At 56.7% G+C, this 24,955-nt stretch overlaps 1 protein-coding gene across 13 annotated transcripts in view; it reads left to right on the top strand.

Annotated features, from left to right (window-relative positions):
• Nucleotides 1-1,746: 1,746 nt before the first annotated feature.
• Nucleotides 1,747-24,955, top strand: part of AGBL2 (ATP/GTP binding protein like 2) — a 43,771-nt gene continuing 20,562 nt past the window's right edge. For 6 of the 13 annotated variants that reach the window (XM_030562329.1, XM_030562339.1, XM_030562331.1 and 3 more), the window contains exons 1-14: nucleotides 2,828-3,015; nucleotides 3,399-3,458; nucleotides 3,756-3,819; nucleotides 4,742-4,873; nucleotides 8,241-8,429; nucleotides 11,121-11,228; nucleotides 13,721-13,871; nucleotides 15,232-16,011; nucleotides 17,278-17,437; nucleotides 19,154-19,280; nucleotides 20,071-20,171; nucleotides 22,831-22,961; nucleotides 23,703-23,769; nucleotides 24,505-24,606. In XM_030562329.1, coding sequence (XP_030418189.1) covers nucleotides 2,914-3,015; nucleotides 3,399-3,458; nucleotides 3,756-3,819; nucleotides 4,742-4,873; nucleotides 8,241-8,429; nucleotides 11,121-11,228; nucleotides 13,721-13,871; nucleotides 15,232-16,011; nucleotides 17,278-17,437; nucleotides 19,154-19,280; nucleotides 20,071-20,171; nucleotides 22,831-22,961; nucleotides 23,703-23,769; nucleotides 24,505-24,606 — 2,274 coding nt within the window. In that variant the 5' untranslated portion in view covers nucleotides 2,828-2,913. Of the gene's footprint in view, nucleotides 1,827-2,827; nucleotides 3,016-3,043; nucleotides 3,121-3,398; nucleotides 3,459-3,755; nucleotides 3,820-4,741; nucleotides 4,874-8,240; nucleotides 8,430-10,164; nucleotides 10,299-11,120; nucleotides 11,229-13,720; nucleotides 13,872-15,231; nucleotides 16,012-17,277; nucleotides 17,438-19,153; nucleotides 19,281-20,070; nucleotides 20,172-22,830; nucleotides 22,962-23,702; nucleotides 23,770-24,504; nucleotides 24,607-24,955 lie in introns of those variants that run through there. The other 7 variants (XM_030562334.1, XM_030562337.1, XM_030562335.1 and 4 more) reach the window with 7 other exon arrangements.

The raw sequence follows: 24,955 nt of genomic DNA on the forward strand, positions 1-24,955 counted from the left end.
AGGAGCTGCAGGGACATGCTGTCCACTGCCGGGGAGCTGCGCAGAGCTGGATAGGGAGTCTGTCAGCCCCACAGAGACAGACACACCAGCAGGGGTCCTAGGCTGTGCGCTGCTGCCTGCACCCTCCAGCACCTGTGGTGCCCCCAGACTGGCCCCCCCAGGCCATATTTTAGTTAGGGGTATATAGTACAAGTCATGGACAGGTCATGGGCTGTGAATTATTTGCTGCCCATGACCTGTCTATGACTTTTACTAAAAATACCAGTGACTAAAATGTAGCCTTACCCATAACACACTGGGTGCTGATTATGACAAAAATCCATGTCCATGAGATTTTTTTCAGCCTCATCTTGCCTTTGTCCCCTGTTTTGCCATCCACTTCCTGCTCGTAAAGCCACATTCTTGTGTGCCAAAAGGTTCTTGTCAGGGCGGAAAGATTGTAGGTTTTTACCAAGTCACACCTGTGTAATCCTAGTGCAGGCATTCTCGGGGGGGAGGGGGGTGCAGAGGAGTGCCCCCCCTTCCATGCTGATCAGTGGAGAAAAGGACAGCCCCACTGTTCGAGTGAATTCTAAAGATGAAATTCTAGGTGGTGGGGATATGGTGTCTAACACCCATTGTATAAAGTGGGCTGGGCTGAAGGGAGCTGGAAGTTAATGACCCCTAATTGGTATGTTGGATATTAAGCTTAATTGGTGGACAAAATAATGAAGGAATGGGCTAGTTTACCCATCACTGCCTTGTTGGGACCTTAAAGATTTTGTGGGAAATGAACCAAAAACCCCAATAGAGGCTGCTGGAGTGAGCTTCACCATCATAGCTCCCCCTCGTCCCCAGCAGGGACCTTTGTCATCCTGAGCCACAGAGGTGCCCTGAGTAGACCCAGCCAGAGAGAGGAGCCCAGACAATATCACCATCTGTACCGGCTCCAGCTGAATCTCAAACACCGCCTGGGACGACAGTTTTTACCATGTTCGTTTCCATCTAAAAGATTGTCAAGTGAGGGGGCTTTGCCTTCTGAGGCGGGGCTTTAACAGCAGCCGTGCTCAGGGCTCTAGTCCCTCAGCCAACTTTTTCTCTTTCCCCCAAAAGGACGGGTATGGCCGTCTTTAATACTGTCCAACAGGGCCTTTTCCTTCTGAAAACTCTCAGCAGCTCAAGAGGAAGGAAGGAAGGAAGGCTGGTGAAAATAAAAGTCTTATTTAACACTGCAGGTTGGAAAGGCTTTAAGTTATTCTTTTTTTTTGTTTTTAATGAAGTTCAAAGGATTTTTAATACTGTGCATGATGGTGCTAAGCGGCCTGAAGTCTCCGTATCCCAAGCTTTGCATGTTGTTTAACGATGATGATGCACTCGAGTATGTTAACACCTTTAGCCCTTATATTCCACCTACATTAATACCAGCAGGCCAGTTCCTGCAGAGTCATATGTGCAGGTCCCTGGGGTGACGGGCAGTATGGACCGGTCCCTACGCGCACACAGGGGCGGCGCTGTGAGGCAGCAGGACTGACCCCATACACAAATGTGCGGGTGCAGAGGGCACTAGGGCCCAGTCTCTGCACGCAGCAGGGCCGGCCCATACAGACGCAGACACGGCGCAGGCCCCGCCCAGCGGGTACATGGGAGGGAGGGCGGGGCCGGCGCTGAGCGAGCCCAGGAGCGCGGAGGGAGGCTTCCATTTCACCCGGCGCCGCCATTGGCTCTTACCGGGCCACACGGATGGACCAATGAGGAGAGAGCCTTTCCCTGGAGCCACGCCCACTGCCTGTTGCTGGGTTACCGCGTCCCGGCATGAGGAGCGGCCGGGAGCAGGGCGGGAAGCTGCGGTGAGGGGCGCGGCGGGGGGGTCTGGGCTCTAGAGCAGGGGCAGCTCGGGGGGGGTCTGGGCTCTAGAGCAGGGGGAGCTCGGGGGCGGGGGGTCTGGGCTCTAGAGCAGCGGGGGAGCTCGCGGGGGAGGGGGTCTGGGCTCTAGAGCAGGGGGAGCTCGGGGGGGAGGGGGTCTGGGCTCTAGAGCAGGGGGAGCTCAGGGGGGAGGCTGGGCTCTGGAGCAGGGGGAGCTCAGGGGAGGCTGGGCTCTAGAGCAGGGGGGGAGCTCGCGGGGGAGGGGGTCTGGGCTCTAGAGCAGCGCCAGCTCGGGGGGGGATCTGGGCTCTAGAGAAGGGGGAGCTCTGGGGGTGTCTGGGCTCTGGAGCAGGGGGAGCTCAGGGGGGGTCTGGGCTCTAGAGCAGGGGGAGCTCGGGGGAAGGTCTGGGCGCTAGAGAAGGGGGAGCTCAGAGGCGGGGGGTCTGGGCTCTAGAGCAGGGGGAGCTCGGGGGCGGGGGGTCTGGGCTCTAGAGAAGGGGGAGCTCAGGGGGAGGCTGGGCTCTGGAGCAGGGGGAGTTCGGGGGGGGTCTGGGCTCTAGAGCAGCGGGAGAGCTCTGGGGGGAGGGGCCTGGGCTGTAGACCTCGGGGAGGGGTCTGGGCTCTAGAGCAGGGGGAGCTCGAGGGGGGGTCTGGGCTCTGGAGCAGCGGGAGCTCAGGGGCAGGGGGTCTGGGCTCTAGAGCAGGGGGAGCTCAGAGGGAATCTGGACTCTAGACCGGGGAGCCCTGAGGGAGGCAGGGGTTTGTGTTCTAGACCAGGGGGAGCTCGGGGGGGGTGTTTCAGGCTCTAGACCAGGGAGTTCTGGGCGCCAAAGCAGAAGGAGCTTGGGGGGCAGTCTGGGCTCTAGAGCAAGGGGAGTTCGGGGGCAGTCTGGGGTCTAGAGCAGGGGAAGCTCAAGGGCAGTCTGGGCTCTAGAGCAAGAGGAGCTCGGGGCCAGTCTTGGTTCTAGAGCAGGGGAACCTCGGGGACAGTCTGGGCTGCAGGGCGTGAGGGGGGTGTCCCTACAGCCATTTGTGCTGTTTTCCATATGCCGTCTGACTGCCTCAGGACCCATGGCCTGTGATTCCAGTGCAGCCCTGGCTCCACACCGTCAGCTGCCTGCGGAGCAGCCCCGTACAGAGCGGGCACTGGGTTCACACAGCCCCATAGGGCAGGTGAGGGCTGTGATAAGTGGTGCTGGGGGTGCAGAGCGGAGGTGCTGGAGCCCCTGGAGCACAGAGCCTCGTGAGGCAGGCGTTGGCCGTGATGAGCGGCGTGGGGTGTGTACATCATTTGACAACCTGGCAGATACACCCCATCTCTGGGAGCCAGCCCTCCACTCTGAGGATTCTGCCCTGGGTCCTAGTTTGGGATGGTTTCTCAGGGTCTAGAGAGCTGGTGAGGGGTGGGGCAGGGGGGAGTGCAGAGCTGGGTTTCACCTCATGGAGTGAGGGAGAGAGGGGTAGAATGGGAGGCCTGCTGCGTGTCTGGTCAGGGACTGGGGGCTTTCTGGTCCCTTCCAGCCCCCTTGGTGACTGGTTTCTGTGCTTCCCCCTAGTGTCCCTCAGAGCTGTCACCGCTGCTGGTCATGAGTCCAGCCCAGGAGCCAACCCCTGAGGTTAGTGCAGAGCCCAGCCCTGCTGAACTGGGCCTAGTGGGGAGACTGGGATCCTTTCAGCCTATGGGGCCATGCCATTGGGGACTGCATCAAGGAGAGCAGAGCAGTGGGGGCCCCAGGCAAAAGGGGTGGCATCAGGGGTGGACAGAGGCAGGTGAAGGGGCAGGCACTGAGGGACTGTGCCTAGAAGGGACTGGCTGTGTGCATTCTGACCTGTTTGTTCATTAAATTCCTGTGTGCTGGTATCTGCAGGCCTGGGGGCCTGGCTCTCACTTACCCTTCCCTTTCCTTCCCCAGCTGCTCTCAGATCCCTATGAGAGCTTCATGCATCACCACCTCCAGTACTACGGCTACTTTCGAGGTAAGAGCAGCTGGGGCAGTTTGCTGTTCACCAGCCCAGGACGTTTCACTGGTCAGCAACCAGTGACTCAGAGCCGACTGGAGGCCTCCGGGTTTCACCCCCCTTCCCTCTAGACTGCTATCCTGCACTGGGTACAGCATGCTGGGACAGCTGTGGGAAGGGGACACTGTCAACTGAAGACCTAGGCAGTTTACAGAGGTGTCTTTACAGTGATATTTCCCTGTATTTTCCAATGTTTTCCCTCCCCTGTCACTGTATGGAGACCCTCACAAAGGAGAACAGGCCGCTGGCTGCGTGCCCAGGGCCGCAGTGTGTGATACTGGCTGGGCAGAGTGCTGTTAGAAGGGGATCAGTGCAGTGTGGTCCTTTTTGCCTTTAACCTCTCTGGTAGGCTGGTGCTGGTGCTGGAGCAGGCATACCCGTGTGCTAGTGGAGTGGGCTGTGTCCCTACTGTCTCACTTAAAGGCTGGCAGCTCTGGAGTGAAGTCTGCACCCTGAACCCAGTCCTTTGCTCCTGAGACACGACTGAGTCTCTGATCACCTAGCTCCCTGTATTGCCAGAATAAGCCTTGGCTAGTATTCAAGCATCCAGTAACTGCAGGCTCGTTCTGGGCCTATAGGGAACCATGGGACCAGGGGCTCGTTCCCAGTGGGGCAGAGTGCCTCCTCCAGCTCCCAGCGACTGGCTAGCCTTTTCATGTTAAATGACTGAGATTCCCTGAGAGGATCCTACAGCCCCCAGCCCTTCTCTCCCTAGTGTTCAGAAGCAGGGTAACTGTAGGTGGGAAGACCTGCTGGGTGCAATCTGGCCCACGCCCCAGCAGCAGTGCTGGATCGTTACCTACAGCACGATGGCCAGGCTAGCTTTAAATGTCCCAAGAAAAGGAGCTTCCCCAGCACTGACAGCAACATCCCTTCCTAGATGAGGAGAAAACTGCAGAAAGCAGCTCCCTCGTGCTGCGAGAGCACAGGCCAAAGAGCTCAGACTCTCTGCTGGAGCAGGAGAGCGGAGGATCCAACCGCCATTCCCTTCAGGATAACAAGAAGCTGATCTGTGAGTGAGCTACTCAGCATGAGGAGCTGGGTTTCCTTTAGCTATGACAGCCAGTGGCTCATTTCAGCCGCTCTCTGCAACTCGGGGGCTGTGTTAGGTTGGAAAGAGACAGCAGGGGCGGGGGGGGGGGAGGATTGGGTCCACAGCAAATGGGTGAGCTGTAAACACCCCTGTTAGTGGGCTAGCTGGGGAACCATGGAGCAACCCTCACCCAGAGGTTAGCAACATCACTTCATAGAACACACTGCTGGGGATTGCACCTTGGCTAAGTAAAGGAACAGATGACATCAGAGGGAGCTAGCGCTGCTTGAAAGCTTTGCAAGACCATGCATCTCGGGAAGAGCAATTGGTGTCCCCTGAAGAGCTGGGAGAAACCTCCCCAGATACGGGATTTGTTGTAACACAGAGTCCATCTGGGCTGAGAGGGAATGGCCTGTTAGTGAGCTGCTGGGGAGGTGGATGGTTGCCCTAGGAAAGTGGAGAATAAATTGTATAAAATCCAGAGTTGGGGAGGTCCAGATCTCACCCCAGTGTTGCACTGTCCCCTTTTCTAGTGCTGGTTTCTTTATAAAGGGGATCTGCAAAGGTGGGGGCAGTGGCAGGGGCCCTTCCTTGGGCAGGTCATAAAGAAGACCCAATGTTTTCTACCTGTCTTTTCCCTGTAGATTGATCAAGGCTGTGAAATCTTGTCTACCCTATTTAGGAAGTTTGGCAAAGAATGACTACCATATATCCCAGAGCACTTGTGTAGCGGTAATGGCGTTTAATTCTGGTGTAGGTTAGTGACTCTCAGATACCTTTATAGGTTGTTTGGGACTCCCAGCCATTCAGTGACAGAAAACGAACCAGCTGTCCTTTTTATGAATTTTAGTGAGAACACAAAGAAGAAAACCTAAAACTAACACATTTGCTGTACTTCCCTGCAATGCTCACCAATGCAGCAATCGAATGGGGGTTCCAGTGGGGATCTGATGGCTTCATCAAGGAACTACCAATAGCATAAGTGGGAATGAATAACTGTGACATGAAACTAGACTGAGATCAACAATTGATCAAATCCTTGCATGATCGCAGTCTGCCACATCATGCAACCACCCTTATCCACTGACCCTTATCCACAAACCCTTGGACTCTCCCAGATAGAGCAGCCTCCTTCTTAGCCCTAGAAATTCTGCTGCCTCTCTTTGAAGCACTAAGAATGCAATGGTTTGCTCAGCTTTCTCCCCTCCAGTTAATCTCTCCACTTCCTGTCAGTGCAATGGGGCCAGCCCCCAGGTTCCCATCTCAGGCAGAGTGGTTTTCGCTAACACCTGCACAGAGCCAGGGCAACATAGTGAGATCTGGGTCAGCTTGCTTAGGAGTTAAGTAAATCCAGGTGTGATGACTTTCTACTATGGACTTAGCTGCACAGTGCGATTACTTCACACACACAGGCACGCGGGAAGGTTAGGTAAAAACAGTTGCAGGCATCCCCACAGTTAGCCTAGAAAAGACTCCAAAAGTAAAAAGAAACCTCTTTGGAAAAAGGCTCTGTTCTGCAGCCAGCTTGGCCTGTGGAGCTTTGCAATCCTTCAGGAGCTGCAGTCTGAGCTAGGGTGACCAGACAGCAAGTGTGAAAAATTGGGACGGGGGTGGAGGGTAATAGGAGTCTATATAAGAAAAAGACCCATAAATCGGGGCTGTCCCTGTAAAATCAGGACCTCTGGTCACCCTAGTCTGAGCAGACAGTCACTGTTTTCTGGTTCTGTAGCTCATGCCAGTGGGTGTCGTCCCCTGCTCAGCTGGCTGCTCTGTGCTGTCTGTCTGCCCTTTCCGGGACTGGCCAAGGGAAATGGGGGACTCAGTGGTTTGGTTGTTGTCAGGATGACCCAACCAGGTGCCCACTTCTTCCTCACTCACCTGGCTTGTTCGGGTTGCTATTGGAGCCAGTAATGCCCCACTGTCCCTCCCAGAGGCCTTTTTCAGGTAGCAGGATCCAGTTGGGATTTGTACCCCAGCTGCATGGCCCAGTCCTGGGTGAGTGTGGCCAGGCTTAGCTTTGGGTTCACTTCTGGGAGCCTCCTTTTAGTGGGCAAGTTTATCACCATCTCTGTGTTAAACTGCAAGTTCATTTGCTCCCACAAAAGCAGCCTCCCTCCAGCCCCACCCTGGGGAAATGGCCAGTGGGTTGCAGCTGGCTCTCTGGCAGGTAAGGCCTCGCCACTTCCCCTGGCATGCCTTGAGCCCATTGCCTCTGGGCCGATAACAGTGTCCGTGTCCCCTGCTCATTCCCACATCTTGTGCTCGCACTCCCTCCCTGTCAGTGAGGGCCTCGCAACACACAGTGGGAACTGGCTGGGCTATCACCTTGTGACTGGACTGGGGGCAGGGATGGCCCTCTGGCTAAATGCCCCAAAGGCAAAGCTGCTCTGGAGATCCTGTTAATAGAAAGTTTATTAAAAATACAATAGATTAAAGTTGATACTTGGTGGCGACAGTACTAATGCGCCCAGTGCTGGGCTTGGGAGTCGGCCGCTGGCCTGCAGTGTGGTATTGTGCCTACACAGCTCTATGGCACGGGACTATTCTGTGTCTGCACAGCATCCAGCACAATGGGGTGCTGGGCTGTGGCTGGGCCTCTGGGAGCTACTGGCCCCCAAAGCATGGAGCACAATGGCTTTACGGGGGGGCAAATCTTTGTGAGCCAGTTGAAGAGAATACATTTCTCAATGGACACACACTGTCCAGGGGCAAAGTGCAGCCCTTCACAGCTAGGAGAGTCAGAATTAAGGTTTCCTGAGCAAGCCAAACCCTGCCACCTTGAATGTACGCTGGGGCGCTGTGCTGGTGCAGACTCAGGCCAGCCGGCTCCCCCAAGCCCTAGGAAGGGAGAAGGGTGTCCCCAGGGTCGGGCAGGCAGAGGGATGCTTCAGCGGGCTTAATCCTCCATTGGGATACTCTCCCTGAGAGACCTTCCACGGGTAGCCAAGCTAGAGCTGCCCCCATGCAACTCTGGTGTGTGCTGTGGCCGGGTGGCCCTGAATCACAGAGCCACAGCCAGGCCCTCTCCACTATGTCCACTGAAGAGCAGCTGGTACCAGTTCTCCCAGCCCACTGGTGATGTTGCCCTAGGCAGCATGTCCCTGGGAGTGCTGGGCGGTGCGTATTCCTATAGCCCGCTGGCCATGGCAGGTACTGTACCTCCGCCTGGTTGGCAGAGTCTGCTGCTGCTGCTGAGACACCAGGTATGTTTGTGTCCTGCTGCACGAGCCTTTTCCTAGCATTGCCGGAGCCGAGGCTCTGCTGTGTGTGTGCACCATGAAATGGGAGCGTCTGGCCATGCACCATTCTGCGGAGTCCCTAGTGCCTGTTCCTGTTCTCTTTGCAGGTTCTCTCATGCTGAAGGCCACACTTCTCAAGAGCAAACAGCTTCTGTTCAATCACCTTGACGGCCCTGGGGTTCCACGCCTGCGGGAGCCACGGGGTCTCTTTGCTGTGCCCACCTCGAGAGGCCCCCTGCAGGCCCCACGCTGGCCAGTGGAGTGCGAAGTCATCAAGGAGCAAATCCAGCACATCGGTAACCAGAGCCCTGTGTGTCACTGCCCCTGTCCTGTGTGGAGCTGTCAGGAGCTCCCCAGCCCGTCAGGGCATCAGTAAACGGAGCCCTGTGTGTGTCACTGCCCCTGTCCTGTGTGGGGCTGCCGGCAGCTCCCCAGCCCGTCAGGGCATCAGTAACTGGAGCCCTGTGTGTGTCACTGCCCCTGTCCTGTATGGGGCTGCCGGGAGCTCCCCAGCCCATCAGGGTATCAGTAACCGGAGCTCTGTGTGTCACTGCCCCTGTCCCATGTGGGGCTCCTGGAAGCTTCCCAGCCTGTCAGGACATTGGTAACCAGAGCCCTGTGTGTGTCCCTGCCCTTGTTCTGTGTGGGGCTGTCGAGAGCTCCCCAGCCCATCAGGGCATTGGTAACTGGAGTCCCATGTGTGTCACTGCCCCTGTCCCATGTGTGGCTGCCGGCAGCTCCCCATCCCGTCAGCATCTGGCAATAGCAATGTTGCCAGCTCCTGCAATGGATGATGTCTTTCCTAAAGCTCCAGCTCTTGGAATCACATGTCTGCATGAGAAGCTCAGCATTCATTTTAATAAAGGATGCTCATAGCCCTCATGGTTGCAGAGAAAAGCTTTAGGCTGTGACCCCAGACAGTGCTGACACCAGATGTTAGATAACAAGAGCCCCAAGTGGAGGAGGTTGTCAAATGTCATGATTTTTAAGCCAATCTCATGATTTTGAGGGTCTGACTTGGGATGGGCTAGCGGGATTGAACCTGTCACATAAGCACGTGGATCAGGAGCTCTCGGGGAGGTCTGGGAGCTCCTGTGGCAATTACAGGGTCCCCCACAGGGTGGAGGCTGCAATGAGGCTTCACACTTGAGTGGTGAGCCCACGGGAGTCTGGTCAATTGCGTTAACGGCAACATTAACATTAACCCATGAAACCCTGCCCAGTGAACTGCACAGATCTGCCAGGTTTCATTCCACAAGGCACCCACATGAGCCTTCACTTCCTTTGGGAAGAATAAAATTCCACTCCCTTGAAAGAGGCTTAGAGCCTCGCTGAAGCCCTGTACCTGTTGAGGTGCACTTTGGTCAAGAGATCCATTCGTTTCTCTCTCATCGTTGTGTCTAGTTAGAGTCCCCAGCACCGAGACGCTCCCCGTTCTCCTTACAAACTGTTCCATGGCCTAGTGCATCTTGCTGTCATTGCCCTGACATTCAGTCTAGCACGTCCCTTTCTGCCATTTGCCCCATTGCTCCTCAATCTTCCCTGTTCTCCGGAATCCCCCTCTTTCCGGGATGGATCCACCCAGCAGTGGCTTGTGGACAGATCACTCTACTGCCTTTGGATTTGCTTAGCTCCCCTTGCCGGCTCATCTTTTTCTTGCTTCTCTCCTCTGGCTCCACTTTGTTTTTCAGTCCCTGCCAGGGAATGTGGTGCCCAGAGGTCAGAGTACCGTGTCTGCCTCCACCAGCCAGCGGGGCCTAGCACAGTAATTGTGGCACTGGAACCCAGACTGTTTCTCCCTCTGTGTGATGAATTGTTTCATGTTGGGTTAAGCTGGGCTCTGCAGCACGGGGAGGCTGGTCAGTGCTTGGGAGAGACATGGCTAAGGCCCAGCATTACCCAGAATTCTCTGCCTCTGCAGCAGTCCAAGCCGTGCTCTCTGCACAGAACTTTCCAGCCAGTATTTGTTGGCCCTTCGGGTCTCCCATTCTTGTGGGGGATTGAAATGGGCGTTTCCTGCTTTTCCCACAGGTGAGTCTGGGAGATGAAACCCAGGAAAGGTGAGAGCAGACAGGGCATTAAAACTCTGTGGAGAACGATTGACTGTCACATCTTCAAAAGGGGACTGACTGGATCTGAAACCAGGCTGCTCTGTCACTGCCCAGGTGCTTCCCCTTCAGAGAAGATTTACTATACCAAGTCAGCCTCCTTCCCAACACATACCCCCACACAGGACTATTAAAAATCACAGGTCCCCGGCTTGTTGGTGTGGAAGAGAGGACACTAGCTGGCAGGGGCAGCTCCAGGCACCAGCGCACCAAGCTCGTGCCTGGGAGGCGGCCTGCCAGTCACTGTGAGGGTGGCAGTCAGGCTGCCTTTGGTGACATGCCTGCGGGAGGTCTGCCAGTCCTGCGGTTTCGGCGGCAATTCGGCAGTGGGTACGCTGAAGGCACGGGGCTGGCGGACCTCCCGCAGGCATGCCGCTGAATCCACGTTACCAGCAGACCTCCCGCAGGCATGCCGCTGAATCGGCGTTACCAGCAGAGCACCCGCAGGCATGCCGCTGAATCTGCGTTAGCAGCAGACCACCCGCAGGCATGCCGCTGAATCTGCGTTAGCAGCAGACCTCCCGCAGGCATGCCGCTGAATCTGCGTTACCAGCAGACCTCCCGCAGGCATGCCGCTGAATCTGCGTTACCAGCAGACCTCCCGCAGGCATGCCGCTGAATCTGCGTTACCAGCAGACCTCCCACAGGCTTGCCGCCGAAAGCCGCCTGCCTGCCATGCTTGGAATGTCAAAATGCATAGAGCTGCCCCTACTAGCTGGGAATGAGCATGTGGGGAGGGCCATGCCTTTTGCTCTATTACCACCATGGCACAGGGACTTCAGAGCTTTTTTCAGGAGAGCCCTTTTCTTTACCCTGTGGGGCAGGTTTCCATCTGAAACCCCTGCAATAGTAACTGGAACCATTCCCCTATCTCCTCAGAGTGGGTGCCACCTGAACCAGAGCCGTTCTATCAGCCCACAGGAAACGAGCCGGCCCCACTAATCGTTGGGGAGGAGAAAGGAACCGTGGTCTATCACATAAAGCCAGGTATGTGCTCATGCACTAACAACACGTATAATCTGGGCATGGAATCCAGGAGTCTGTAAAGCCCCTTTCAGGCCGGCTCAGGGGCAGGGCCGAGCCGTGCCTGGCTGGTCTCTGAGAACACTGGCTGCAAGGCATCGTTTCCTCTCCGGTCCCGACACAGAGTGGGACGAGAGCTCCCTGTTTTCATGTGAAATGCTCGGGGTTTTTGGCCGCACACAGGAAGTCTTGCACTACACAATTCTCATCTCCAGCACGTGAGACATGAAAATAACCCAGGGCCAGACCCAAAGCCCAATGAAGCCAACTGGGTGTTAATTGGGAAATCATTGGTCAAACCGTACAACTTCAGTGGGCTGGATCTCAGCAGCTGAGGTCTCTATAAACGACTGAACACCAGCTTTTCTAGAGCACACCTCATCCCCAGATCACCCCTAGGGTGGGAAAGACCCAGAGGTCCCAACACAGAAGTGTTCCCTGTGTTATGTTTTCTAGCAGCAAATGTCCCTGGCAATGTGGCTCCCTACAGAAGCGATCCCACATCCTGATATATCTCTGTTGAGGAGTTGAATTCTGCTCAGTTGTCCTGCAGCAGGAAGCAGATTCTGGAGATCTCAGCTCAGAAGAATCTGGATCTGTGAGATAGGAAATGGCCACCAGTCACTGCCCAGGAGCCTCCAGTTAGCAGGGCCCAAGTCTCTTACTGGTTTTCTAACCGTCCCCTAGGAGAGAGGCTGACATTGGGCAGCAGCCAGGTATCCCCTAGGGCACTCACGATGGCTCCCGTGGCACGCAGGGTATTCTTTACCGCCTCTGCGGCTCTTGGACACCCAGTCCCAGTGAACTCTCCCTAAGCCTTTTGTGCCTAGCTTAGAGCTGCCCTGTGTGACATGCCCGATCTAACAGTGGGAACTTGGGGTACATCTACACTGGAGCTGGAGCTGTGAGCCGCACTAGCGTGGGTACCGCTCTCCGGGGTGGAAATTACACTTCCAGCTCCACTATGGACATACCCTTTGGCTATGTCTACGCTAGAGCCTATGCCAGCGTAGCTATGCACATGTAGCCCCCTAGCAGAGGTGTAGCCTACCCCGACAGAAGGAGTTTTTCTGTTGGTGCAGACAACATTAGCTATGTCGGCAGAAGCCGTCTTCCCTCGACGTTGCTGCTGTTGTCAGCACAGCTATGTCGGGCAGGGCTGTGGTTTTCTCCCACCGCTGACGGCTGTAGCTACGCCCATGTGACTTTAAAGTGTGGACCAAGCCTAAGTGTGGCCATCATTGGGGTCTGGCCCTTAGGCCTGGCAGCTGCTCAGTGCTGAACCTAGTGCTCCAGGGAGTCGTGGCCACACACAATCCTTCATGGAGCAGTGCTGCCCCATGGGCTCGGGGCTCTTAGCGTACATCTACTCAGCGAGAAGAAGCCCCGCAGCAGTGAATCTCAGAACCTGGGTCTCCTGACTCAGACTTGTGGGGCTCACGCTTCGGGACTGAAAACAGCAGTGTAGATGTTCACACTTGGGCTGGAGCTGGGCTGTGAAACCTGGTGAGGGGGGAGGGTCTTGGAGCTCGTCTCCAGCCCAAGCGGGAACATCTACACTGCTCCATGGCACAAACCTAAATCACTTGAGCCGGGCTCTGGGACTTGCCGCTGTGGGTATTTTTTGGCTGTGTAGATATATCCCTGGTGCAGACACATCATAACAGGGATGTTTCTGGGTCTGGTACGTAAGTCCCATTTCCTGCCGTCCATGGGGCAGATGCTCAGACCAGGATCGCAATCCTGCCCTGGCTGTGCGCAGGCCAAGCTGTGGAGGTGAGCGTGACAGCAGGCCCACGCTCTGTCTCCATCGCTCTGCGCTCTCTCCAGTCCTGACAGCGGGGGCCAGTGTGTTACTGGCATACCGCCATCCACTCTCATCCCGGCAGCGAGCATGAGCAGGAGAGGCAGCGTCTCCCAGCAGATAGAGCCCTGGGCTGGGACTCAGGAGACCTGGGTTCTGTTCCCTGGCCTGCTGGGTGACCTTGGGCAAGTCATGTCACCTCCCTGTGCCAGTTTCCCATTCTGTGAAATGGGGATAGTGATACTGACATGCTTCATGAGGAGCTCTGAGATCTATAGATGGAAAGCAAGGGGGTCATTATTATTGGCACTCCCTAATCATGGCGTGGGGATTCCAGGCTGCCCCCCACGGAGCCCAGCGACGGCAGTGAGGAGCCTGTCTCGTGTGTAGGGGAAGGATCCCTGAGGGTGAGGGGGCATGAAGCAGGAGAGGTTCAGCTGCAGCGGGGTGTTTGCTCAGTAGTGGGCGGTGCTCTGGGCACTTGCAGCACGGAGGTTCCCTGCCTTGGACTGGGACAGAGCCTGAGTCGCTGTGAGAGCAAATTCCCTGCCCTGCGTTGGAGGGCAGTGGGATGCCAAATGAGCGCCATGCCGCAGGGAGCTGGATCTAGCACCGGCTGTAGGTGTGACATGGGCATCTCCTCTCCCGGCAGTGGCCAAAGGCTCCTATTTCACCTGCTCGCGTGTTGGAGGTGCACGAGGGCCCATCACGTCACCCGCCATCAGCTTGGAAGGTCCAGAGGACACCACCTTGCTCTTTGAATCCAGATTTGAGAGCGGGAACCTCCAGAAGGCCGTCCGAGTGTGAGTGAGAGGGCAGGGGGCCGAGGACATGGGACTGTCCATGGCAGGCAGGGGAGAGGGAGCTTTCCAGATAAGCCAGGGTGCCCGGTCCAGGCTCTCCGTGGAGGGCAGGCGAAGGGGGAGCTGGGATGGCCCTGGGGGGCGGCTGTGTTAAGTAGGACAGGGGCATTAGGAGAGGAACTGAAGATGTGCCTCAGTGGGATGATGTCCCTAAAGTGTTTGGATCAGCTCCATCCCAGGGAGCAGGGAGTGGGCGTTGCCTGCCCCAGCTTTGGGAGTGCACTGAGCAATATCTGTCCCTTCTCTGCTGCAGCTCCCCCAGTGGTTGCCTGCTGCATCACAGGGGAGGAGATTTGGCTGCCCCATCACCAGCCCCTCTGCCAGCTTAGGGGAACAGGAACTGAGCTTGATGGGTCAGGCCTGAGCCTAGAGGCTCCCCTCCCCCACAGCTCCCATGAGAGGGGAAGGAGGATTCTCTGTCCTGGCCCAGGTTAGAGCAGCCTGAGAGTTGCTCTACTTTGTGCCCACCAGAACAGTCCCGGTACCTCTGCCACCATGTCCTGTGCATGAGGGGCTATGGGAAGGGAAGCTTAGGAGCCATCCTATGCACTGACTGAGATGGGTCATCCTGTGTGGAAAATAGCAGGAGCTCGTGTCTTTACGGGCTGTACCATAATGGGGCAGAGGTCAGATTGCTCTGGCATGTGTGAAGCTGGTATTTCCTAATGATCTAATGCTGGAGTTGCCATTTAAAGAATGTCCTTTTAACTAAGCGTTTTGCATATCATTGCATGTAATGAATGCTAGGAACAAAGACCTGTTCCCTAGCACAGAGCAGCACGCTGTTGAGGGATGCGGGGAATCTCCGTCTTTGTTCATGGCCTACACAATGAGACGTTGGATAGAAACATCAATCCTCTTGTTGGGTGGTTGCAACGTAACATGACTTTATTACTTACAATCCAGAATGCAAAAGCAGTGAGAGACAAAGCCGGATGCTCCCTAAGGCAGCAAGGTTCCAACTCATCCTCCTTACTCTAGGCTGGATCTCTGCTGACTGACTGCTGAAAGACCAGATTGCACACTTCCATATAGCATCCCCTAGCTTGCAAGCAGGACCAGGAAACTCCCTGAAATTTAGAGTGGTAGCTTATAATTTTAACTCAGTTTTCACAACACCACAGGTGTAACTAGGGAATGCTTTTTGAATCAAAGTATCTAACACCCCTCCAGCAGAGCCCAGTAACCCGGCTGCTGATGTGCACAGAGCAGGTCTGTCTGTGGCCTTCCTTGTCCTTCACACAGGTGCGTGTGCAGGGAGAAGCTGCTCCAGGTGTTACTTTCTCTTTCCTCCTTGCAGAGGCCCATACGAGTATGAGCTGACACTGCGCATGGACTTGTATACCAGCAAGCACACCCAGTGGTTCTACTTCCAGGTCAGGAACACCAGGAAAGGCATCACCTACCGCTTCTCCATTGTCAACCTGATGAAGCCCAAAAGCCTGTACAGCATGGGGATGAAGCCGCTCCTGTACTCTCAGAGGGATGCGCAGACCCGTGGTGTGGGCTGGCGGAGAGAGGGGGGCGACATCCGGTACTACCGGTGCAGCTCTGAGGAGGGCCAGGCAATGTATTGTCTCACGTGGACGGTGTGCTTCCCCCATGACCATGACACCTGCTACTTTGCCCACTTCTACCCCTATACCTTCTCGGACCTGCAGCGCTACCTGCTGGCAGTGGCCAGCGACCCGGTTCGCTCACAGTACTGCAAGCTCCGGGTCCTGTGCAGCAGTCTGGCCGGCAACACCGTCTACCTTCTCACCATCACCAGCCCGTCTCAAAACCCCCCTGCCACTGCCGCCAAGAAGGCTGTAGTGCTGAGTGCCAGGGTGCACCCTGGGGAGACCAACGGCTCGTGGGTCATGAGAGGTTTCCTAGACTTCATCCTGAGCGACTCCCCTGATGCCCAGCTTCTCCGTGAGCTCTTCATATTCAAGGTGGTGCCCATGCTCAATCCAGACGGGGTGATCGTGGGGAACTACCGCTGCTCGCTGGCCGGGAGAGATCTCAACCGCAACTATCAGACCGTCTTGAAGGAGTCCTTCCCTTGCATCTGGCACACCCGGCGCATGATCCAGAGGTGAGGAGCAGGGCTCGCTGAGCTTGGTGTGTAGCGCAGAGCCACTGGCCACCATAACATAGCACAGTAAAGAGAATGTCATTGATTAGACTAGGCAGTGTGGCCTAGTGGTAGAGCACTGGACCGGGACTTGAGAGCTGGGCTCTATTTCTGGTTCTGTCACTAGCCTGCTGAATATCCTTGGGCAAAATCATTTCCTCCCTCTGTGCCTCAGTTCCCTCCTCTGTAAAATGGGGAGAATGATCTTGACCTCCCCTTTGTAAAGTGCTTTGAGATTTACAGATGGAAAGTGCAAGGTAAGAATGAGGGACCATTATAAATACATATACCGAGAGCGCACACAAATAACCCTCCAAGTTAAGAGACGATTAGCTTTTAGCATCTGTCATTTCTGATTTGAAATACATAATTTGGCTAGGATGAAATATACACGAAACTTAACCTGCACTAGAACAGGATTAATGTTTCTTATGCAGTATAAAGTAAAGCAGGAGGCCACTACGCCAGATTCATACGATGAGGTAGCTGGGGCAGGTAGTTTGCAACTGTCAATCAATGCGAGTCTCTAATTCAGATTCGTTAGTATGGACTATATAATGTCTGCGCTGCAATTAAACAGCCCCTTAGCCCAAGCCCTGCAAGCCTGAGTGAGCTGGAACAGGCCAGTCACCAGGGCCAGCTCCAGGCACCAGTGTAGGAAGCTGGTGCTTGGGGCGGACAATTCAAAGGGGTGGCACTCTGTCTGGTATCGGGCAGTATGTCTGGGTCTTCAGCAGGAATTCAGCAGGAAGGAATTCAGCAGGAATGGATCCCTCATTCCCTCTCTTCCTCTTTGAGCGAATTGCCGCCAAAGAGGAAGAGAGGGAGGACCTGCCGCCGAAGAAGAGGCGTGATGAAGCTGCCATCAGAGTGCCGCCACTCGTTTTTTTTTGCTGCTTGGAGCGGCAGAAAAGCTGGAGCCGGCCCTGCCAGTCACAGGAGTCTAAGTGCAGCCTAGACATACCCTGAATGACTTCTGAAGCAGAACTCTCCCTTCCACACATTTTTGCAGCTCAAAACTGGCTGTGTGCAAACTCTACCAGAATAAACTTTGGAGAGCCCAGGCCTGAGAAGTGTCATCCCCATAGGACAGATTTTATGTAGTTCTGTGCAGCGTTTCCTCCTGAATCAAGCAAGCGTCTGTGATACAGTCTGTGGCCCATGTCTGATTACATACATGCATCCGTACACGTGTGTAAGTGGCTCAGGATTTCTTCCTTTGTGCAGAGTCCTGGAGGAGCGGGAGGTTCTGCTGTATTGTGACTTCCATGGGCACAGCCGCAAGAACAATGTCTTCATGTATGGCTGCAACAACAAGAGCACTCCTGCCCAGCGGCTCCACGAGCGCATCTTCCCACTCATGCTCAGCAAAAATGCCCCTGACAAGGTGGGTGTGGGAGCAGCCCGTGGGAGGGGAAGGGGCTCCCCACAGCCCCTCTCTACATAGAATCATAGGGTCAGAAGGAATCTCAGGAGATCATCTAGTCCAACCCCCTGCTCAAAGCAGGACAAATCCCGAGTTGTTTTTTTTAAACTTCCATTCCCTAAATGGTCCCCTCAAGGATTGAACTCACAGCTCTGGGTTTAGCAGGCCAATGCTCAAACCACTGAGCTATCCCTCCCCACTCCTGCCCAGAGGAGAAGCATCATCTCTGCTCTTGGAGCCCCTCACTGGCCACCATGGGCTGGGTGGGGACCTGGCTGCAAGGCCTGGGCCTCTCCGCATATGAGTCCCAGTTTTGCCTGGAGTCTCTCGGGGCCAGGTGAGCCAGCTGCTCATGTGCCAGCTGTTGGAGGGTAGGGGAGAAATCACATCATGGAGCCAGGAAGGCTTTGGTGCTCTGTTCTGGGGCACAGCAGAGCTGCACCTATAGTGCAAAGCACAGGCTCCCCGAGAGCACAAGAGTGAGGGACCTAGGGCCAGGGCTGCCCAGAGGATCCTGGGGTCTTCAGCAGCGGGAATTGCCACTGAAGACCTGGCACTTCGTTGGTGGGTCCCGGGGTGGAAGGACCCCCCACCGTGGCTCTTCAGGGCACTTTGGTGATAGGTCCCGGGGTGGAAGGACCCCCCACTGTGGGTCTTCAGGGCACTTTGGTGGTGGGTCCTGGAGTGGAAGGACTCCCCGCCGCCAAATTGCTGCCGAAGACCTGGAGCGGAAGAAGCTCTGGGAGCCCCGGGCCCTGCAAGAGTTTTCTGGGGCCCCCAGAGCGAGTGAAGGACCCCGCTCCAAGGGCCTCGAAAAACATTTGTGGGTGCCCCTGCGGGTCCCGGGGCAAATTGCCCCAGTTACCCCCCCTCTGGGCAGCCCTGCCTAGGGCCAGGGCTCCTGTGGAAAAAGCAGTCTACAGTCTCCCAGTTACCACTGTGTGTACAGCCAGGGACTGAATCTGCACTGGGGGCGGGGTGAAGGGTGTACCGGCAACCTTCAGTCTGGCACTTCCTACCTTTAGAGTTTTCATCTTTGAGCATGGGATGTGCTGGCCCCATTGACATCGGTGGCAAAGCTCCCCCTGGCTTTGTAGAGCCAGGATCCCCTCCCTAGTGTTTCTATAGGAAGCATCTTTGCCTACATACACTAAGTTGAGGTTCCCAAACCCATCCCCATTCCAACCCCTGGTTTTCAGCTGGGTATAATTTTTCCAAGTTTTAGCCGCTGGGGATGGAACTTGTCCTGGCAGCTCTCTGTCTTGGGTGGAATTTTTTTGATTGTTTCAGCAAGAATTGTTCAGCAGTTTCCAAGAATGATGCTAGGGATCAGGTTGTGCTAAGAGGCTAGTGCTGGAGGGGTAGTTACAGTAAATCTTAATGCCGGTGTCGCTACCCTAGCCTGCTAGGGTTGGGTGGCCAAAAGGCACAGAAATTAGGAGAAACAGGATGGTGCTATGCAAGGAATGAGTGGGCTGAATATCAGGAAAAGCTTCCTAATGCTGAGGGGGCTGTTGACTGTGGAATAATGTCTCCAAGGGAAATGAGGAAAGCCCTCTGGTTGGGCCGTGGGGAGCCCTGGAAAAGGGGTTGTCAGTCGGGAGCAGTCCTATCTTGGGGTACGGCCAGGATCTCTTTCTGCCCCATCCCTGCGCTGAGCCACCCGGGGCGCTGTAGTTTTCTTTCCACAGCTGTAAGTTTAAGGTCCAGAAGAGTAAAGAGGGGACGGGCCGGATTGTGATGTGGAGGATGGGAATCCCCAACAGCTACACCATGGAGTCCACCTTCAGCGGCTCAACTCTGGGTAAGGCCAGCACTATGCCAGCATGTAGCTGGGCCGGGAGGGAGCTGGGGTGATGGAGACAAGAGTTTTGCTGGAACAAGGCTGTCCCCTGCCCTTCAGGAGATCCGCCTGATTCACCTCATCAAGCTGGGATGGAGCTCAGTTGGGCTGGCACCACCAGAGCCTCTGGAGTGGTAGCAGCCTGCAGCCCCTCTTGCTCCCTTCACAGCTTGAGGAGATTTACATGGTAGACCCACCCTCTCTTTTTGCTGTTTGGTTTCTTTTTGCTGTCCGGCTGCTAGATTTTGTAGGTGACCGGCCCTACCCAGCAGATAATCTCCTAGGGCCCCTGCCACTGTGGCAGTAGATTTGATTCCACTGAGGCAAGCAGGAGCAGGACCCTCTCGCTGGGTTAGAAGGTTCTCTGTGGGCTCCCTTGTATGTCTGCTCCTGGGCCTTCTGTGCGCTGCATGAATTTTCCCTCATTAGGGCCCTTTCTCTCTCCAGTTGCAAGACATTGTAGGAGGCCCTGCTACAGAGATGGTACCTGGTCCCCACTCTCCTGCATGAGGTCCAGAAGTCCCCGCGGCTGCTACAATAGTTCATACAAAACACAGAAAATCCCCACTTTTTCACACGGCTGCATTGAGATCTAAAGTGCCATGGCGCCAAAGGGCCCGATAGCAGGGAGAGCAGCCCGGGGAATGGGGGTTGTACTGCTGTATATGCCCTCTGCTGGGCAAACCCCGATAATGTGACTGGTGTGCTGTGAATCCAGGGCTCTCAGCCTGTGTCTCTGTCCCTCTTTCAGGCAGGAAGAGCGACTCCCACTTCACTTCAGAGGACCTTAAATCTCTGGGCTATCACATCTGTGACACGCTGCTGGATTTCTGTGACCCCGACCGCTCCAAGGTGAGAGCTGGCTCCACACAGCCCTGCTGCAGGGGCTGGGGGTGGGACGGGTGGGAGTGAACAGTGGCTGCTCAGTGCTTAATTTGTGTCAGGGCTGAGCCCCATCAACTCTGGGCCTGGCAGTTCACAGACCCAGCCCCTCTGGGCCTGGAAGTTCATAGCCCCACCACCAGGGGCGTACGGACGCAGGCAGAGGAGCAGTGTTATACCAGCCGTGGAAACACCAGGGGCATTGGGACGCAGGCAGAGAAGCAGTGATATACCAGCCGTGGGCACACCAGGGGCGTACGGACGCAGGCAGAGGAGCAGTGTTATACCAGCCATGGAAACACCAGGGGCATTGGGACGCAGGCGGAGAAGCAGTGATATACCAGCCATGGGCACACCAGGGGCGTAGGGACGCAAGCAGAGGAGCAGTGTTATACCAGCCATGGGCACACCAGGGGTGCAGGGACGCAGGCAGAGGAGCAGTGTTATACCAGCCATGGGCACACCAGGGGCGTAGGGGCACAGGCAGAGGAGCAGTGTTATACCAGCCGTGGGCACACCAGGGGCATACGGATGCAGGCGGAGGAGCAGTGTTATACCAGCCGTGGGCACACCAGGGGCGTAGGGGCACAGGCAGAGGAGCAGTGTTATACCAGCCGTGGGCACACCAGGGGCGTAGGGGCACAGGCAGAGGAGCAGTGTTATACCAGCCGTGGGCACACCTGGGCGTAGGGGCACAGGCAGAGGAACAGTGTTATACCAGCCATGGGCACTCCAGGGGTGTAGGGATGCAGGCAGAGGAGCAGTGTTATACCAGCCATGGGCACTCCAGGGGTGTAGGGATGCAGGCAGAGGAGCAGTGTTATACCAGCCGTGGGCACACCAGGGGCATAGGGACGCAGGCAGAGGAGCAGTGTTATACCAGCCGTGGGCACACTAGGGGCATTGGGACGCAGGCGGAGGAGCAGTGTTATACCAGCTGTTGGCACACCAGGGGCATAGGGACGCAGGCAGAGGAGCAGTGTTATACCAGCCGTGGGCACACTAGGGGCATTGGGATGCAGGCAGAGAAGCAGTGTTATACCAACCGTGGGCACACCAGGGGCATAGGGACGCAGGCAGAGGAGCAGTGTTATACCAGCCGTGGGCACACAAGAGGCATTGGGATTCAGGCAGAGAAGCAGTGTTATACCAGCCGTGGGCACACCAGGGGCGTAGGGACGCAGGCAGAGGAGCAGTGTTATACCAGCCATGGGCACACCAGGGGCGTAGGGACGCAGGCAGAGGAGCAGTGTTATACCAGCCGTGGGCATACTAGGGGCACTGGGACGCAGGTGGAGGAGCAGTGTTATACCAGCCGTGGGCACACCAGGGGTGTAGTGATGCAGGCAGAGAAGCAGTGTTATACCAGCCGTAGGCACACCAGGGGCATAGGGACGCAGGCGGAGGAGCAGTGTTATACCAGCCGTGGGCACACTAGGGGCATTGGGATGCAGGCAGAGAAGCAGTGTTATATCAGCCGTGGGCACACCAGGGGTGTAGTGATGCAGGCAGAGGAGCAGTGTTATGCCAGCCGTGGGCACACCAGGGGCGTAGGGACGCAGCGGAGATGGCACCTTAACATATGTGTTTGCAATCACTGTGTTCCTTCGTGCACTCTGGAATTACTCTGTATCCCGCTCGTCCTGCAGTGCCCTGGCCTCTGCCAAGGATCACTGTGTTGTTGACTGTCTGTACTGGATACGCCAGCCATGGGATCTTTGTCAGCTCATGCTAGTGTCTGAGCCCTTGCTGCCATGTTCCAGAGTCACTGTGCCTGGGAGCCAGGTTGCCCCTCTGGCCCAAGCAGTTTGTCAGTACTCAGGGTCTTGCTAGCTAGTTTGCATTAGGAAGAGAAATGGATACCTTGAGTCGGGGATATTCTAGGTATAATCCTGTTCAGCTGCAAAGTATCCGAACAGAGTCCTGTTCCACTGTGCACAGCCGGAACAAAGAGCAGCAGGCAGTGGTCTTGCTCAGAAATTCCCCAGGCCTGCCCTCCGGGGGAGTGCTCTGTGCCCAAAGAGCTGTGTCTCGGCTTCCTACCAGGGCCACACTCTCGACTGCTTGTCTTGCTGTCTGTAGCTTTTCCTTCTCTTACACACAGCTTGCAATGCCATCTCCTAGCCCATGTGTTTGCAGCCAGCCCCAGGGCCGCCCAGAGGGGCGTGGGGAAAGTGGGGCAATTTGCCCCGGGTCCCTGGCCTGGTGGCAGGCCGGGTCTTCAGCGGCATTTTGGCGGCGGGAGACCCTTCAGTTCTGTTGAAGACGCGGAGCAACTGAAACCCCGCCCGCTGCTGAAATGACGCTGAAGACCCAGACCACCGCCGGGTAAGTACAAGTGCCGCAGCTCCCCCACCTTGCCCCTGACTCCCTGAGTCCTCTGGGTGGCCTGGCCAGCCCTGGGTTGCTGTCAGACCACACAGTTTAACTCTGCCACGTGGCTGAGTGCCTTGGGCAGTGGCTTCTATTGTATTTGTCTCTCTCCATTAAGGGGCTTAATTGCTCCCTCTCTTTAGACTGCGTGCGCTAGAGGGGAGGCGTTTGGCTAAGCAGAGACTCGTGGAGTGCTCCCCAAAGTGAAACTCCTTCCAGTGTAGGGGTGTGTGAGCTCTTGCCTCTCTACCCTCAGTTTCTGCAGTGTCTGTCTGAGCTCCAGGAGCTGCTTCAGCAGCAAATCCATCGAAAGCTCAAGGATCTGGGCCGTGGGCAGGACTCAGATGGTGCCTGGAGTGACATCTCCCTGTCAGACATTGAGTCCAGGTACCACCACCCTGTCACCCTCCAAGGAGCCCCCTCCTGAGCTCTGCTGCCCCAGGGACACCTCGTCCATGGCTGGCCAGGCCCATCTCCGGAGGCTAGGAGGAAGGTGGGCTGAACCCTTTGCACTCCTGGAGAAGGGTGTGCTGTGCCTGACTGGGTGAAGCCTGGCTGGCCCAATGAAACCCTCTTGGCACCTGGCCCTCCTCCCCTCTGAGCCCTGAGACCTCAGAGCTGTGGGGCTGTGCTCCTGGCTTGCCTCAGGGAACCCCCAAGTGACAGCTGCCCCCAGCTCATTCTGTCCCTAAAGCCCCTGGGCCTCGGCTGCCCCTGGCACTCGGGACCTGCCAGGCAGCGTGAGTTCAGCGGGAGCCTCCTGACTCACGACAGAGAGGAGATTTCTGCTAGCAGGGGGCTCTGAATGCCGCAGACACAAGCAAAGCGAGATTCAGTGGCTGGGAGCTGACGTAACAAGTCCAGAGGAAAGAGAAGGGCCCCTGTTCGGCAGGGAGGGGAATGCCCATTGGAACAGCTGGCCTGGGCTGGGGCGAGTCTCCGCCACTTGGCGTCCATAAATCCAGACTGGCTCGGGGTGGCTGGGGGCTCAGCTTGGGGCGCTGGGCTGGCTGCAGGGCTGGCTGGGGGATGGGGCTGTCTCTTCTGCAGGGTGGTCGGAATGGGCCCTTGTGGCCTCGGCAGCCAGGAATCTATGCAAACAGCTAAGGGGCTCTCTGCCTGGCACAGCACCAGCGGCTCCAACAGCTCCCAGTCCGACGGCCTCCCTGCTCATTTACTCAGCGTGGCAGAGAAGGTGAGAGCCATGCGGCTAAGGGAGGGATGTAACTATGAGCAGCGCCCAGGGGGAAATGTGAATGTCTGACCCCAGGTCTGGGGCTCATAGTCCCCTGGCTGATGCCCCATGCCCAGGCCCCGGATGTGAGACCGTTACACTCCACATGGGGTGGCCATTCTCCTGCCAGCTCCCAGCTCCTCAGCTGCCCACCTGCCATTCCAGGAGGGGGCTGTTTAGGGGCTGGGAGGCAGCTGGAGGCAGATGGGGTGACACTCTCATGGGAGGGGGCCAGGAGCACGTGGGGTGTGAATGATGCTGGAAATGGCAGGGCAGCACAGTCTGGCCGGGCTCCCTGATTCCCTGGCGACCTGGGCTGCCCGACTCACCCTTCACAGCAAGAGCTTTGGGAGCTAGGAAACCAGCTGCAGCGCCCAGGGCTGAGCTGGTCCCAGCTATTGCCTCCTGGGAGCAGCACGGGGAGGCTGGGGTCTGCTGCTCTTGGCGAATGCTGGGGGGGGGGGGGTGTTGCTGAAGCACCGTCGGCGAGCTGGGCGCCCCAGGGCCAGGCCTCCTGCAGATGAGGATAGCAGGATGGGCTGGATGGGGGCCAGCTTTGCAGGTGACATGTTACCATCCCTTGGCCTCGGCGTGGGTTTCTTTGGCTCATCTGAGGGCTGTGGGTGGTGGGGAACGGTGTGTTTCCTCGGGAGCAGGGCTGTCCCCTGAGTGCGGGGTCCTTTCTCACCGCACCAGTTCCATCAGAAGAAGAAGCGGCTGCGGACGAGGAAGGAGAGGAACGAGCTGCGTCAGAAGTACGCCTCGAGCCAGGGGCTGACATGCCAAGAGAAGACCCCGGTAAGGAACATGCCAGACGAGACGCATCACGGAGCTGCCTCCTCCCTGGGACAGCGAGGCAGGGGCCTGCAAAGGGCTCCCAGTGGACGAGTCCTCCGTGGCAGCGGCTGGCACGACAAACTGGCCTTGGTTGGCTCTCTGGCTGGCTGAAAGGTGTTGTGGGAGCATTTCTGCAGGTGCCCCTGTTCAGCTTCCTGCCCTGTGGAGAGGGAGGAGCAGCCTGCAGGAAGACCAAGGCCTTGTCCACATACGCATTTCGCAGAGCGACTCACGCCCTGGCCATGTTGGTGGGCTCCATGCCCTGGGGCCCCCCCAGAGCATGTGGTTCCTCCCTTGGGGGAGCGCCCTG

This window comes from Gopherus evgoodei, chromosome 4, assembly GCF_007399415.2.
Source record: "Gopherus evgoodei ecotype Sinaloan lineage chromosome 4, rGopEvg1_v1.p, whole genome shotgun sequence".
NCBI classification, from domain to species: domain Eukaryota; kingdom Metazoa; phylum Chordata; order Testudines; family Testudinidae; genus Gopherus; species Gopherus evgoodei.